Genomic DNA, 12,638 nt, shown 5'->3' with positions numbered 1-12,638 from the left:
GACTACAAACAGATAATGATAATAAATTTGATGAAATTATGTTTATCAAGTGAAGAAGTGAATAAAATAGAATATGAAAAACTGGGCAATAAGCCAAAGCAGGTGTTATGCAGGGTGTAAATGTTGATACTAGGCGAGAACAGATGAAAAGTTTGTCAAATACTTAATGTTCATTACTATTTTCAATCAGAGGGGGAAAGTAATTATTACTCCACATAAACAGCTCTATATATTTGAGCAATTTTGTTACAACTTGCTACAAAAGAAATAGGATTATTGTGAGACAACTATTAAAACTTCTTTGTCTGATCGCTCTTTGTCTGCGAAAGCGAACAATTGCTTTCCTCCGTGTGGCCGTTACATCTTAATTTTCTTTATTACGTTTTCTTTACTTTTACTAAAAGCTGCACAACTGCTTCGTCGCTTATGTCCGTTTCCAAGTCCTTCAAGAAAAGAAAGAAAGAAAAAAAACCCTGTTGGAGATGTATCCCGCTTCACTAGCTGCAAACAACCATCTATGGCTGAAGCGGAAGTCCATATCCTCAACACTATTCTTAGTAACGCATATGGCTGCCCCCCTATCAAATTGATTTGTGAATCGCGGAAATCTGTCCATACGTTTACGTGTTAATTGTTTTATAGAACATTTTATTTTTTTTGTTCCTTACAAAAGTTCAAAGAAATTTTTCATCCTTATGCCTATTTTTCTGCTCTGCCCTGTAATGCGAACCGAACGCCTGCAGGTCGCTAGCCTGTTGACGAAACAATAGTCGTGCAGCTCGCAACAACCAACACAAACATCAGCGCCTGTCACCGACACCTCATTGTGATGTTGCCTGTCGCCCTGCCAGAGAGGAGGAAACTCGTGCATGACGACTGCTTGTTGTCGACGGTGGTCCTTCAAACGACAGCAAGAGGTCCTCGACTGTCGCCTTGTCACAACCGCCGCACGCGCCCACTCGACCAGCGCGTGCCAGCACCTACCCGCGAGACAGCGCGCATGCGTGCGGGTGGCCAGTCCGCACGGTGGCACTTCACGCGCACTTCACGCTTCTGTGAACCGAGTCTTGACGATGCGTGCGTCCGCTTGTTGGTCAGAGCGGAGACAGCGGTCACACACGGCTGCACTTCTTTGATATCTCGATACCCTCGAAGTATCGTCTGCTTCTCTTCCTCACTCTCAGCCTCTTTTAAAGACCTACCCGACTGGTGGCACAAATCATGAGCAGTGTATCAACTTCGTTCTTGTGTGTAAAGCTCACTTCACTGCGCCAACGCAGAAGTCTGTCGTATGCGAACAACCTTAATTGTTTGCGTTTCTTTTTTTCTTTTTTTTTTTTTGTAGATATTGGTAGATAAAGGGGATATAAACATAACCTATAAAGTTCCGCCTCCAAAACCGATCCGTTAATTATCCGCTAGCAAATTACCCGACTCGTACCTGCGATCAACGAGCACCGCTAACAGTGTACTACGTCACGTTGGTAATTACTGATGGTTGATGCAGCTCGGGCAGGAAGGATGACTCTGATAACTTTTAAATAACAAGTACAAGTTAAGATCAAATCCGGCAAAATTTGTGAGACAGCAGTAGATCCGTTAAAATAAAGGACCTATAAGGAGCTGTCAGGGGATAGACTGGGCGATTAACGGTGCCTCCACGAAGCGGCAAGTTCTCGCTATAAAGAAAGTAGTAAGAGGTGACGAATGGGGTAGGTGGTAATAAATAACCTGGTAAAATCCACAACGAATGGGTATGGAAATAAAATAAATATAAAGAGAGAGATAAGCCCTCACTCGGTGGATATCAAATCCCTAAACAGTCCATGTGCATAAGTTGTATGGAAAGAAAATTTATTTGTAAGAAAAAATGTAAAGGAAATACACACGCACGCAGACACACACACACACACAGTGTTACTAAATCAAAAGTGTTGCCGAGCAACGTGATTGGACATTCATTGTTTGGTCACCGATAGGGGTAGCACACAGCTGCACATCGGGGTAGATAATACGGATGGTCTTTCCAGTCCACCCTTAGACACCCACACAAGAACACCCGTTATCTGGTATTATTTCTGTCAGCCTGGCGCACAATAGGCCACCCTACTCCCGCTGTTGACAGATGAGTGCGCGAGCCGTGACCATGCTTCTCGGCGGCGCGACTTGGCGCGAGGTTTGTGACTCGAGTACTCACCGCACGCGCAGCTGCGTCAGACACTGGCAGTCTATCAGACAGACTAAGTATGCAACCCCTCGATGACCATTATCCAGCGCTGACAGTCTATCAGATTCAAGTATGCATATCTTTGACAACACCTATCCACTGCTGGTAGTGGCGGTCAGACCCCAACATTCTCCATATCTTACATATTCCATGTGCATATTTATATTTTACATTTTATTCCTATTATTTATTTTATTTACTACAATTTATATTTTATATTCTGTGCTATTTTTTCTATTGTGTATATCTGTATTTTTACTTTCTGTACAATTTGTGTTTTATATTCTGTGTTATTTTTTCTATCATTTATATCTGTATTTTATATTTTGTTGTTGTTTGTATGTTACATTATCTTGTATGTGTAGCTTGTAGTACGCAGGTGTGAGGTGGAAGTTAATTCAAATCTGTTCGCACAAACAAAGCCCTGGAATCAACTGCTCACATTGTCGTTGTGTTTTCGACAAATACGATTAATTCCTGCGCTTTGTAACACACGTGGGTTTTACTTGCTAGAACAGTTAACTCGGCCTCCACTTATCTCAAATCAGCAATCAAGGATGTATTCCTACTCCTTTCAATTACTACAAAGTTAGAGGATGAAAGTAAAAGTTTTATAGCTTCAAAATACTAAGTAGTCCGCCCCTGGCCTGTTAAATATCGAATGCCTTACATTCATACTGATTAAGTATGCCGCTCAAAACAGAAGCTTAACGGGTGAATAATCAGGAATAGTTGATTGTTCTTTCGAGATAAAAAGAAGCGGCAGCTACCCCAACCCGAACCTAAGGACCGCTTTGTTATGTAAGGCAGGGGAGGGCAATCGGGAGAGGCGTTTTCCTTACCTCCCTCTTTCATCCTTCAATTCTTTATCCTCCCACGACAGGGAGCTGGGTAGGTGGGTGGCATTCTTCAGAAAAATGTATGTGGCGGAAGTTGCAGGTGAATGAATTTGAAAGTTGCTTTTAAATTCTCGTGGGAGGAATAACTGAGTTTCAGAAAAAAATAAAACAAAAAGCAAAACAAAGAAAGAAAGCAGGGAAAACAAAAACCCAAAGAAGGAAAGAGCTAGTTCTGTGGTTATCCATGGAAACAACTCCCTTGAGGACACCCAACATGGGTGAATGAATACCCTGAAGAGGGCAACGGGGTGTCTGCCTGATTACCGGCATCGTCAGATGTCACGTGTTTTGTGTTTGTCACAGTGTGTTCGTTCGGTGCTCAAAGCTTCTATGAAAACACGTTGTTAGGTCTTCTTCACTTTTTCATAACATCCACAGCAAGACAATTTTTAAAAATCTGAAGGAGACGTGGAAGAATCGAGTAATTTGTTGTTGTTATTGTTGTTAATAATGATGATGATGATGAATCTGCACATCCCCCGACGCTCTTCTTGGAAGAAGGGTGGAAAGAAATAAAGAAAGAAGGAAAGACTAAATAAAGAAGTAATAATAGAAATGAAAGTCATGAAGGAAAGAGAAAAGGAAGAATGAATGAAAGGAAAGGAAAAATTACAGATGGAATTTAAAAAAATAAGATTAAAGGAAAGAAAGTATAAAAAAGGAAAGAAAGAAACAACATAAGCATAATAGTGTGACACAAGAAATAAAATAAAATAGGGACATGCAAAGAGTGAAAAAAACAAAACAAAAAAAAACAAAACAAAAACAACAAATTACAAAAAACCCCGATACTAAAGAACATGAAAAAAAAAGTTGTAAAGACTAAAGTTCGATTATTAAAGCGACAGTCGAGAAGCCAGAAAACAATGGCACACCGGCGTGTAGACAGAAGTAAACTGCAGAGAGTGTTTGAGACAAGATCTTGTTTCCTCACGACTGCTTCCCACCCGACCACGTTGGCTTTCTCTCTGTGGCATCCTGTCCCTGTGGCCTTGTCAGTGAGTTAGCAAAGGTCCCGTAGTTCAACACGAGATATGTGGGAACAAACGACCCACAAGCCCCGGTGCAGATGCACCACCACATACCTGGCAGCCCGCATCTCTGTTGACGACCAGCGAAGGACAGCGACACCAGACGTCGCTCAAGTGGACCCGCATCGCGACACCCGTTGAAAGCTCCAGCAGTTTTCGTGCTCACCCCAATCAAACCCGGGTATCAGTCCTCTCCGGGTACTTGCAAAGGGTAAGGTTTCGTTTCAACCTTCCAGACTAGAGTTTGAATCCTAAGGTCGATTATTGCACTGACCTGTATCCCGAATCTGTCACGTTTAGAAAATAATGATAATAATTATTTAAAAAACCACCTGCAGTGCTGTAGCGAATGAAGGGTGAGGGCTGATGTTTTTTCCTGGGGCATTGAGTGGGAGACCGTTACCGAGGGCGTTGATAGCATCGACCGCTGTCAAACTTCAGTCTTCACCGATGCCCTCAAAACTATTGAGTAAACTGTAACAACGGATTTTCTTTTTTTTTTTTGTTTTCTTTTTTTTTTTTTCCTTTCTTCATACTCGACTAGATCCCTTGGCCTTCAACCCATGAGCTACCCGCACAGTTTTTTTTTGCTTCATTTTTGGGAGCCTGAGCTCAAGAGCTTGACAAGTAATAGTTCGATTCCATGCCAGTGAATTCACTTTATTGTGTCCATCTGTCTTATGTTCTGGTCGACACCTATAGACTTGTACATAGACGGGAGCTGCTAGCAAAGGTTCTAGCCCCCTAGCAAGGAGGCCAGCAGGTGGGACCACACATAGGGGCTAACAAAGCTCATAAGCGTGTTACAGAAGCCAGTTGATCAGTGCTCGTGAAAAATGCTTCAAAACATAGACGACTGCTTCAATTTTAAATAATGTGCATTTATCTTGTCCGTGTTTAGATCCTATAGTAAATATATTGTTTTTATTTATGGAAATTTTCTGACTTTAAGGTCTTGTCGGTTGCATTGTTGTTGTTGTTGTTGTTGTTGTTGTTTGTTGTTGTTTGTTTTGTTGCTGTTGTTTTATTGTTGTTTAAGGACTGGGTAAAGATTAGTACAAGAAATTATCTCCCATATCTCGATGAATACATTCCTTCCGTTCTCGAGATTCACACCTAAGTACATCACGCACAGAAAGAGGTCAATGACAGAGGTCACGATTGTACATGGATAAGCTTGGGTTGTCAATGCTTCAGCTGATGGTATCTAGTCTAAAAAAAAATCTTGCATTCATTTTAAAATTCTAATGCATACTTTGTACAGACATGCATTAATTTATTTTAACCACTCATCACATTTATATATATATAAGTTACACTCAGTATATATAATGCTTCGTTGAGATATACTGGAATGTACTCCCGGTACAATGATTTCCCTGATACATGCGTGTGGCGAAATAAATATAAAAAATTCATACTAAAATTGCTTTACAGTCCAAACACTTAGCTTTATATAGTTAAAACCAAGGAACCCCTTTATATGTTTGATTTAGAAAAAAATGTTCTGAAGCATGAGATGTTTTTCCTAGCAGTTATTCTCTAGTTCTAGTATCCCTTATTCCCAGCAGATACAGCTTCCACCCTGATGTTACTTTACATATAGTTTTTATGTTCACATGGAGTATATGTTCTTGTTATGAACTTGCATACTTCAGTATTTTATTTATTTCTGTACAGATACTGAAACATTTTAGAATAAGGATATATAGTTAATAATTAATTTATTCTACCTATAAAAAAATAATAAACAAAAGCAAAACGCAGTCGACGCCAACAAGAAATTTTCAGCCAGCCAAGCAAACACTAGAGTGAATCCTAAAATGGTTTCCGAAAGAAGGACAGTTCAAGAGCTGTTAGATTTATAAGAGAAAATAAAGACTAAAAGTTTATATCAGGCTGTCGATAAACAGATAAACAATATGTACACTTTGTTTTTCCCTCCCTTGCTCTCTGTGAGCGTGCACGCGTATATTTATGTATCAAATCAAATCAAAATCAAATCAAAACAGACTTTATTGTCTGCCCAGGAGGACAGAAATTTGTCTTTGCTCACATACCCATACAGACATTTAACAAACAGTTAGGAGTAAAAGTGAGGGGTAAAATAGTGTTGATTGCACCAGTCCATCAAGGCAGTGTATGTTTATCCTAACAACAAACCTTGGCTGACCAAGGGCCTAAAAGCACTGCTGAACAAAAAAGAAACATTTGTTCATCCCGGGCAGAAGCCCACGACAGAAGATTAGTACATAGAGAGGACCATGATGCTATCCGTTGGGTGGGCAGAGGCTCTACGAGCATACTAGTTAGTCCGCTTTCAGTAGTTTGCCGGTGGACCAACGAGTGTCGACGAGATTGAAACAGAGGTCGAGTTAGCTCTCGCCATAAACCCGATGTGTCAGAATGCGGCTCGTGGTTACATCTTGAGCTCGCTGGAGGGACCTGCAGACGTCGAGTGTTGATGCTTCCGCATGACGCAAGAGATACGCCGAGAAAGATCTTGGGTGTCCTAGTGGAGGCGTACGGCGAACGGAAGGAAAAATCAGTGCCACAGCAACGTGATGAGGTGGTCGACGAATACGCCGCGAAGCTCCAGAATTTAAGCAGGCGAGGTAGAAGGCGGCGCAGAGCGTCGAAGTGGCGGCGATTGACACCATCTCGGAGGACTGCAGCACGACCGGTCAGGGAAAGTGACTGCCCCCGTCGTCCGTAACAGGATGACAGGGAAATAAAGTGTAGCTGGCCTGACTGGAAAGTGTCCGACGGCGGAGGTTGTCATTTATGGCAGTTGAGTGATGGCGTTGCTCGACACCGGCAGTGAGGTAACGACGGTCACTGACGAGTGGGCACGAGGGCACATACAGGACTTACAGCTAAAACAAACTCAGGAGTGGCGGTGGTGGACATGTTTACGGCCAGCGTCTGAGGACGTTCCTATCCTGGTGGTCAAGGACCTGGTCGATGTGGTCACAAGTGAGCGCAGGAGGCGCGTGTCGCTTCTACTAGGGAAGAACGTCCTTGATCAGATAATGGACTCTACAGAAGATGTGGCGCAGGCAGTATGTATGTGTCTTCCTCTTTCTCTGTCTCTCTCATTCATTCTGTCGGTATATTTGTAGTTTTTGCTCTCTCTCTCTCACTCACTCACACACACGCACATTCACAAACAAGATTTTAATTTAAAAATTTTTATTCACACGTTTAAACTGGCACTTTTGAACAGATTTTAACCTCACTCGAAGTTCATATGCTTGATTTAAACCAAAAAGAAACAAACAAAACAAACAAATAAACAAAAAATCAATAAAATAAATACAAATAAATAAAATAAGATCCAGTCTGTCGAGTAACTTAGAGGCTGTTTATTTTTTAGCCTCCCACCACTAAATATTCAACAGCTGATGGAGGTAGTATTTGCAGTAAAGTCAAAGGCCACACATGCAATACTGGTTTCTCTCAAGATGTGAACACTGAGCTAATAATTATAACTAACCAACCTTCCGTTGTGAACCTCTCTTTAAAACAAATTCATTAAAACTTGGGCATGTCCCTGTCACCAGGCAACATCTTAAAAATGGAATGCAAGAGCCGATCGACGATTTTGCAGAAAGTCCGGTTGGGGGATGGGGTAGGTACGTGGGAAGAATACTGGCCACGAAAGACTGTTAATGACATCAGCATGAGTATATACATGTTTATCTCCTTTAATTACTGCAGGCACCCAGACTGACAACATCTGTTCTCCATCCCTCAAGACTGACAGAGGTCAGCCTACATCGGGATCGCGGCAAACGGCTGCAGCTTTTTTTTTTCCTGAGGTGTCATATTAGTACAGTTTGTTTGAAAATATCTGATCTCATTCTCGGAGTTCTTGTTATCACAGATTGCACAATAACCGACATTTTCTGGCGTACTTACTCTGGAAATGATTTTTCTTCATGTCAAAATGAGAAAACAGAATGTCATACTTGAACAAAAAATCGGAGACAGAAAAATACAGAGAGATAGAGATGGGAGAGATGATCTAGTTGAGAGAAATTACAAGTCACTTAGCTCGTATTAAATTACTCTTTACAGCATCATCCCTACAATCGGCAGTTTTTCTCGCAGAAAAAAAATCTTCAAACTAACCCGAAATGATGGGAAGATGACTCGAGATACAAATGAATCATTGTCCCATTTAAGAGAATTGTTTGCAGAAAGTTACTTTCGACATTTTCACTTGTTATTAAAAATATTTTCTCTGGTATTCAGTACATGATCGTCGCTTGAACAGCCACTATATCTTGGAAAATATAACCGGTCCTGGTTGTTATGATTTAGTACATACATAAACCACGGAGATATGTCAGATATTCGGGGCTAAACTTCATGATCAGTCCAACATCGATCCCACTCTTCACTTGACAGCTTGGCCTCGTCAAAAAGCGAACATTTGTGAACATTATATGACTAACATTCCTTCTGCGGGAAATAATAACAAATGACATTTACTTCGTGTATCAAGCAATAAACTGTCATCAGAAAGACTAGTCAGCATAATAGTCAAATTGTAACAGAGAAAGCCTGTTTATAAGATTGCACTTGCACCGAGAGTACCCAGCGGTTCACTACCGCCATACTCTCCAGATTCTTTTAAATACCGTGTGTAGAAGTTCTGCGCTTTTGGAAGAACCACCCAAGGCTGGATGAGAATTAAACACAACCCTCTTAATCAGGTGGTGAATGTTGTCCAGCAAATTACAGCACGTAGAAAACACGTTTATAACACGTTCATATCACGTACACAAAAATACAGCCTTGTGGCTGCAACATGTTTCAGTTCTCTCGAGGCTGTCCTTACAGAAAAAGGTCATGCTGACCTAGGTCACTGTGTACATGCGGCCATTGGTGTCACAAGCATCCCATGGAACCAATACACGCAGCAAGTCCGCAGGAGGAAGTCACATTGTAGTGCAACCGATCCCAGTCAAGTGGAAATGAGATTAAAGGACACTGTCAGTTGGACGCCAACAAAGATTAGACGCCGTCAACAGTTTTCAAAGCTAGAACTGAAGCTGGAAATGTACAGACAAGTAGGTAGTGGTGGTGAACATTAATTACCTGTGAAATCCGGTCGATCCTTAGTGCATAGACGAGACTGGAACAACAATCATTCCGCATCAGTCAATTGGAGAATGCCAACTCTGTAACGATTCTGTCAAGAGAGAGCAAAATGTCGGCGAGACCAAGACGACCATGCTTATCTCTCTGGTCATAGAAAACTGTCGACATCGTAGACCTGAGTCGGCGCTGAGTGAACAGGAGACGGCGAATGGTAACCGTGGTAGCGGTCCTCGGGTGTCTCACTAGGAAGGCAAGCCACCCGCTGCAGAATCTTAAAGTCTGGGGCTGCTGGGAGGACGGGGATCGTGCTGTCCCTTTCACTGGTATTGTCGAAAAAAAAGCTGTCAGCAGCAGGTAAGACAGACCCGCCGCCAGTGGTCAAACGCAGACCCGCAGAAACGACAGCGTCAAGTCCACTGAGACCAAGCTGCGAAGTCACGTGATGGCCTGCAGCGGGCGCCACCTGTTGAGCGTTGGGGCTGGAATCAGGGGTTGGGAATGCACTCAAGTCGTAGAGCCTGCCCTGAGAGGTGAAGTTGCCAGACTGAGCGGGATACTCGACGAGGCCGTCATCCGCGTCTTCGTAGGGGCTACTCGGGCAGCTGTCGGGCGAGTAAGGGGCCGCCGAGATCTGCGCCTCGGCAGCTGCCTCCAGCTGCGCTTGCAGCTGACGGTTGAAGGCCACGGCGTTCTCGTCCGCCAGGTATTTGGTGAGGATCTCGATGTAGTTTCGCGCACAGCGAAGTGTTTCGATCTTCGTGTAGGGGGCGCCATCGTTCGGCAACACCAACCGCAGTGCCTCCAGGGCTTTGTTCAGTTCGTGCATGCGCGAACGCTCGCGATCGTTGGCGCGAGCCCGGCGGGTCTTCCGTAGGATCGTCCGCTGCTCGGGATCCAGAGCGCCTCCTCGTGATCCGCGAGAACGTTTGCTGGCGCTCGCTTTGCACGTGTGCTTCCTGTAACCTTTGACCGAGCTTTCCTGGTCGCTTATCTCCCCTGCCTCGACCATCTCGTCGCGTGTCTTCGTCGCCTTCATGCTGCGGGCTAGGGGGCGCTCGAAGCTTGACCTACGCCTGAAAACTTGACATGAAAAGCCTTGGGTTCCCACTTTATTGTGTAGTCAAGGTTGCGTAACAACAACCGTTGGCTGTTATGCAGCTACAACAACTTCACACCGAATCAAAACGTTGGGAGGCTGTTGTCAGTTCAAGTCCCAGCTTCCATCAACCACACGAAGATGTCGCAAAGACTGGTTTCCTGTCGATCCTTTCCGTTTGGCGGCCAGACTGCGAGTGCGCAGGTAAAGGTGGCAGGGCCACGTATTTAAGTGGTCAGCGGACTGCATTCTATGGCGGGCTGCACTGTTGCGGGTCATGTCGGTAGCCGTTTGGCCCGTGGCGCGTGCAGGAGGACAGGAGGACGAGGACCATAGCTCGCGGTGTCTCCACGGGAGGGCGGGGCTTACAGGTCTCTACACACTCCTTTGCGCATGCTCTCTACCTCTCGTCACGCCCCTCACGTCGCGTGCGCTACAGCCCCTCCTCCCTACCACCCACCCTTCAGAACTGTCGCGTGAGTCGGCACGCGCCCTGGACGTGTGCTCTAGGCTACAAGAAAAAAATCCAGATCTCGTCCTAGTGCTGCTGTCAGTAAGACGATGGAAGCTTCTTTAAGAAGAAAAACAAAACAACACACAGGCAAACAAACCAACAGAATGAGTAAGTTCGTTGATACAGGAACACGAGGAGAGTGTTAATGTTAATACAGTCACAAAGGTCAGCTACTAAAGTAGGGTCTGCTCTTCAAAGCATCGTCATCCTAAGCAGTCCCCACCCACTTCAGTTACAAGAGTTGTTGAATGTTGCTCTACTCTGAACGAGTCATGCAAGGTGGCACAGGGAGTGTGAAATAAACATATTTATTGTTAGTTTGACCCTTGTTCCCCCCGCACAATCCCGTATTCGAAAAGAGGTTTCGTTTCATAATAACCTGACACAACTATTTCTCTTGTCATTAATTTGTCTCATTAATCTCTACCTAGACGACAAACGACTCTTTGTCAGGATTAAAAAATACGACTGCCCTCATTGCACTAAATTTGTTTGAAGAGTTCCCCGTCAGCACAGGGGAAACGACAAGCAAGATGGTGTTTTGATCTTTGGCCGGAGGAGCAGCTTCATTGCCATTTATCTGCAGCAATCAGCTCATTGAGCAAACTCTCACTGTTAGTAAGCTTTCGGTTCAATTCCGACAAAAACCTCAGCGCACGTGTCTTAATAGCTGACACTTATTGCTGCGACTTTCTGTGTGCATACACATGCACGTGCGTGCTCACTTCCTTGTTGACGCGCGCGTGCCCGACGCAATAGGGTTCCGCCTACTTGGTCGCTCGCGCCAGGATTGAAAGGACAGGCGGCCGTCAGTTTACCCATCACGTGTTCTCATTGGCTGTTACGTTGACCAATCGATCGACAGTATCACGTCAGTCGCGTGCAGGCCACGCGCTGGGTGCATTTCGATCAGCGGGAGTCAGAGTCAGCGTCAGCGTTGTGGGTCTGCTGGCAAGGTGCGCGAACCCCATTATGACCTCCCCGAAACCTATAGTTTTATTCCTTCTAAACTTTCTCACTTTATTAAAGAAAGAGAAACGAATGTTAAGAAGGACGAGAACGTTGAAAAAGGAACAAGAGAGAGAGAGGAATGCATTATTATCACGTGTGAATGCAGGCAACAAAATTAATGTTTTTGTTTGGTTTTTGCAATGTTGGAGTATTACTGAGTGTTCGTTCCTAGTTTATTTGTCTTTAAAGACCTATTTTCGTAACTGACTGATGGGTAAGCTGTTGCCAGTTCCAAGACAGAGACAGAGAGCACAGACACACACACGCAGTACCAAGGCACACAACGGTCGAGTAGCATGCGGGTTTACAGAGTGCTCCAAACACACAGAAGGAGTGAGTGACTGAGTGGAGGAACAATCACTCCCTGCACGGTGCAGACGGCGGGAATAAAACCAGTCAACTGTTGAACACGGTACCAGCCATGCAACAGGGGAGAGAGTGGGGGATAATCGCGATGGTGGTGGTGATGATGATGGTGGTGGTGGTGGTGAGCAGGGAAGCAGGGATGAGCAACGGCCGTCAGCAGACCACAAGACAGTGCAACAGATGAATACGGAGCCTGAAGAGGACCTACTTGTATGGGGTACACGCGTCCCAGTCTATACAACACTTTTCAACTAAACATTAATTAACATCCAGCTCTAAGACAGTTTACCGTCCTTTGCCCATCTTCCTTATTCTTTCTTTCATGGCCAAACGTTATGCCAGACACTATTTCTATGTTGATGACAGGCTCCTGGCTGCGAGAATT

General features: G+C 44.2%; 1 protein-coding gene across 1 annotated transcript; it reads right to left on the bottom strand.

Moving 5' to 3' along the window:
* Positions 1-7,284: 7,284 nt before the first annotated feature.
* On the bottom strand, positions 7,285-10,905 carry LOC112567041 (neurogenin-2-like). Its single transcript, XM_025243518.1, has one exon. The coding sequence runs from the start codon at positions 10,300-10,302 to the stop codon at positions 9,415-9,417; it is 888 nt and encodes a 295-aa protein (XP_025099303.1). The 5' UTR covers positions 10,303-10,905; the 3' UTR covers positions 7,285-9,414.
* Between the last annotated feature and the right edge of the window lie 1,733 nt (positions 10,906-12,638).

Source organism: Pomacea canaliculata, linkage group LG1 (genome assembly GCF_003073045.1).
Source record: "Pomacea canaliculata isolate SZHN2017 linkage group LG1, ASM307304v1, whole genome shotgun sequence".
Taxonomy (NCBI): Eukaryota; Metazoa; Mollusca; class Gastropoda; order Architaenioglossa; family Ampullariidae; genus Pomacea; species Pomacea canaliculata.
Note: the sequence above shows the minus strand (reverse complement) of the source record. Positions and strands in the feature narration are given on the sequence as shown.

What these genes read in the sequence shown, in the direction of transcription:
- LOC112567041 (XM_025243518.1), bottom strand. Translation starts at nt 10,302, where the DNA reads ATGAAGGCGACGAAGACACGCGACGAGATGGTCGAGGCAGGGGAGATA.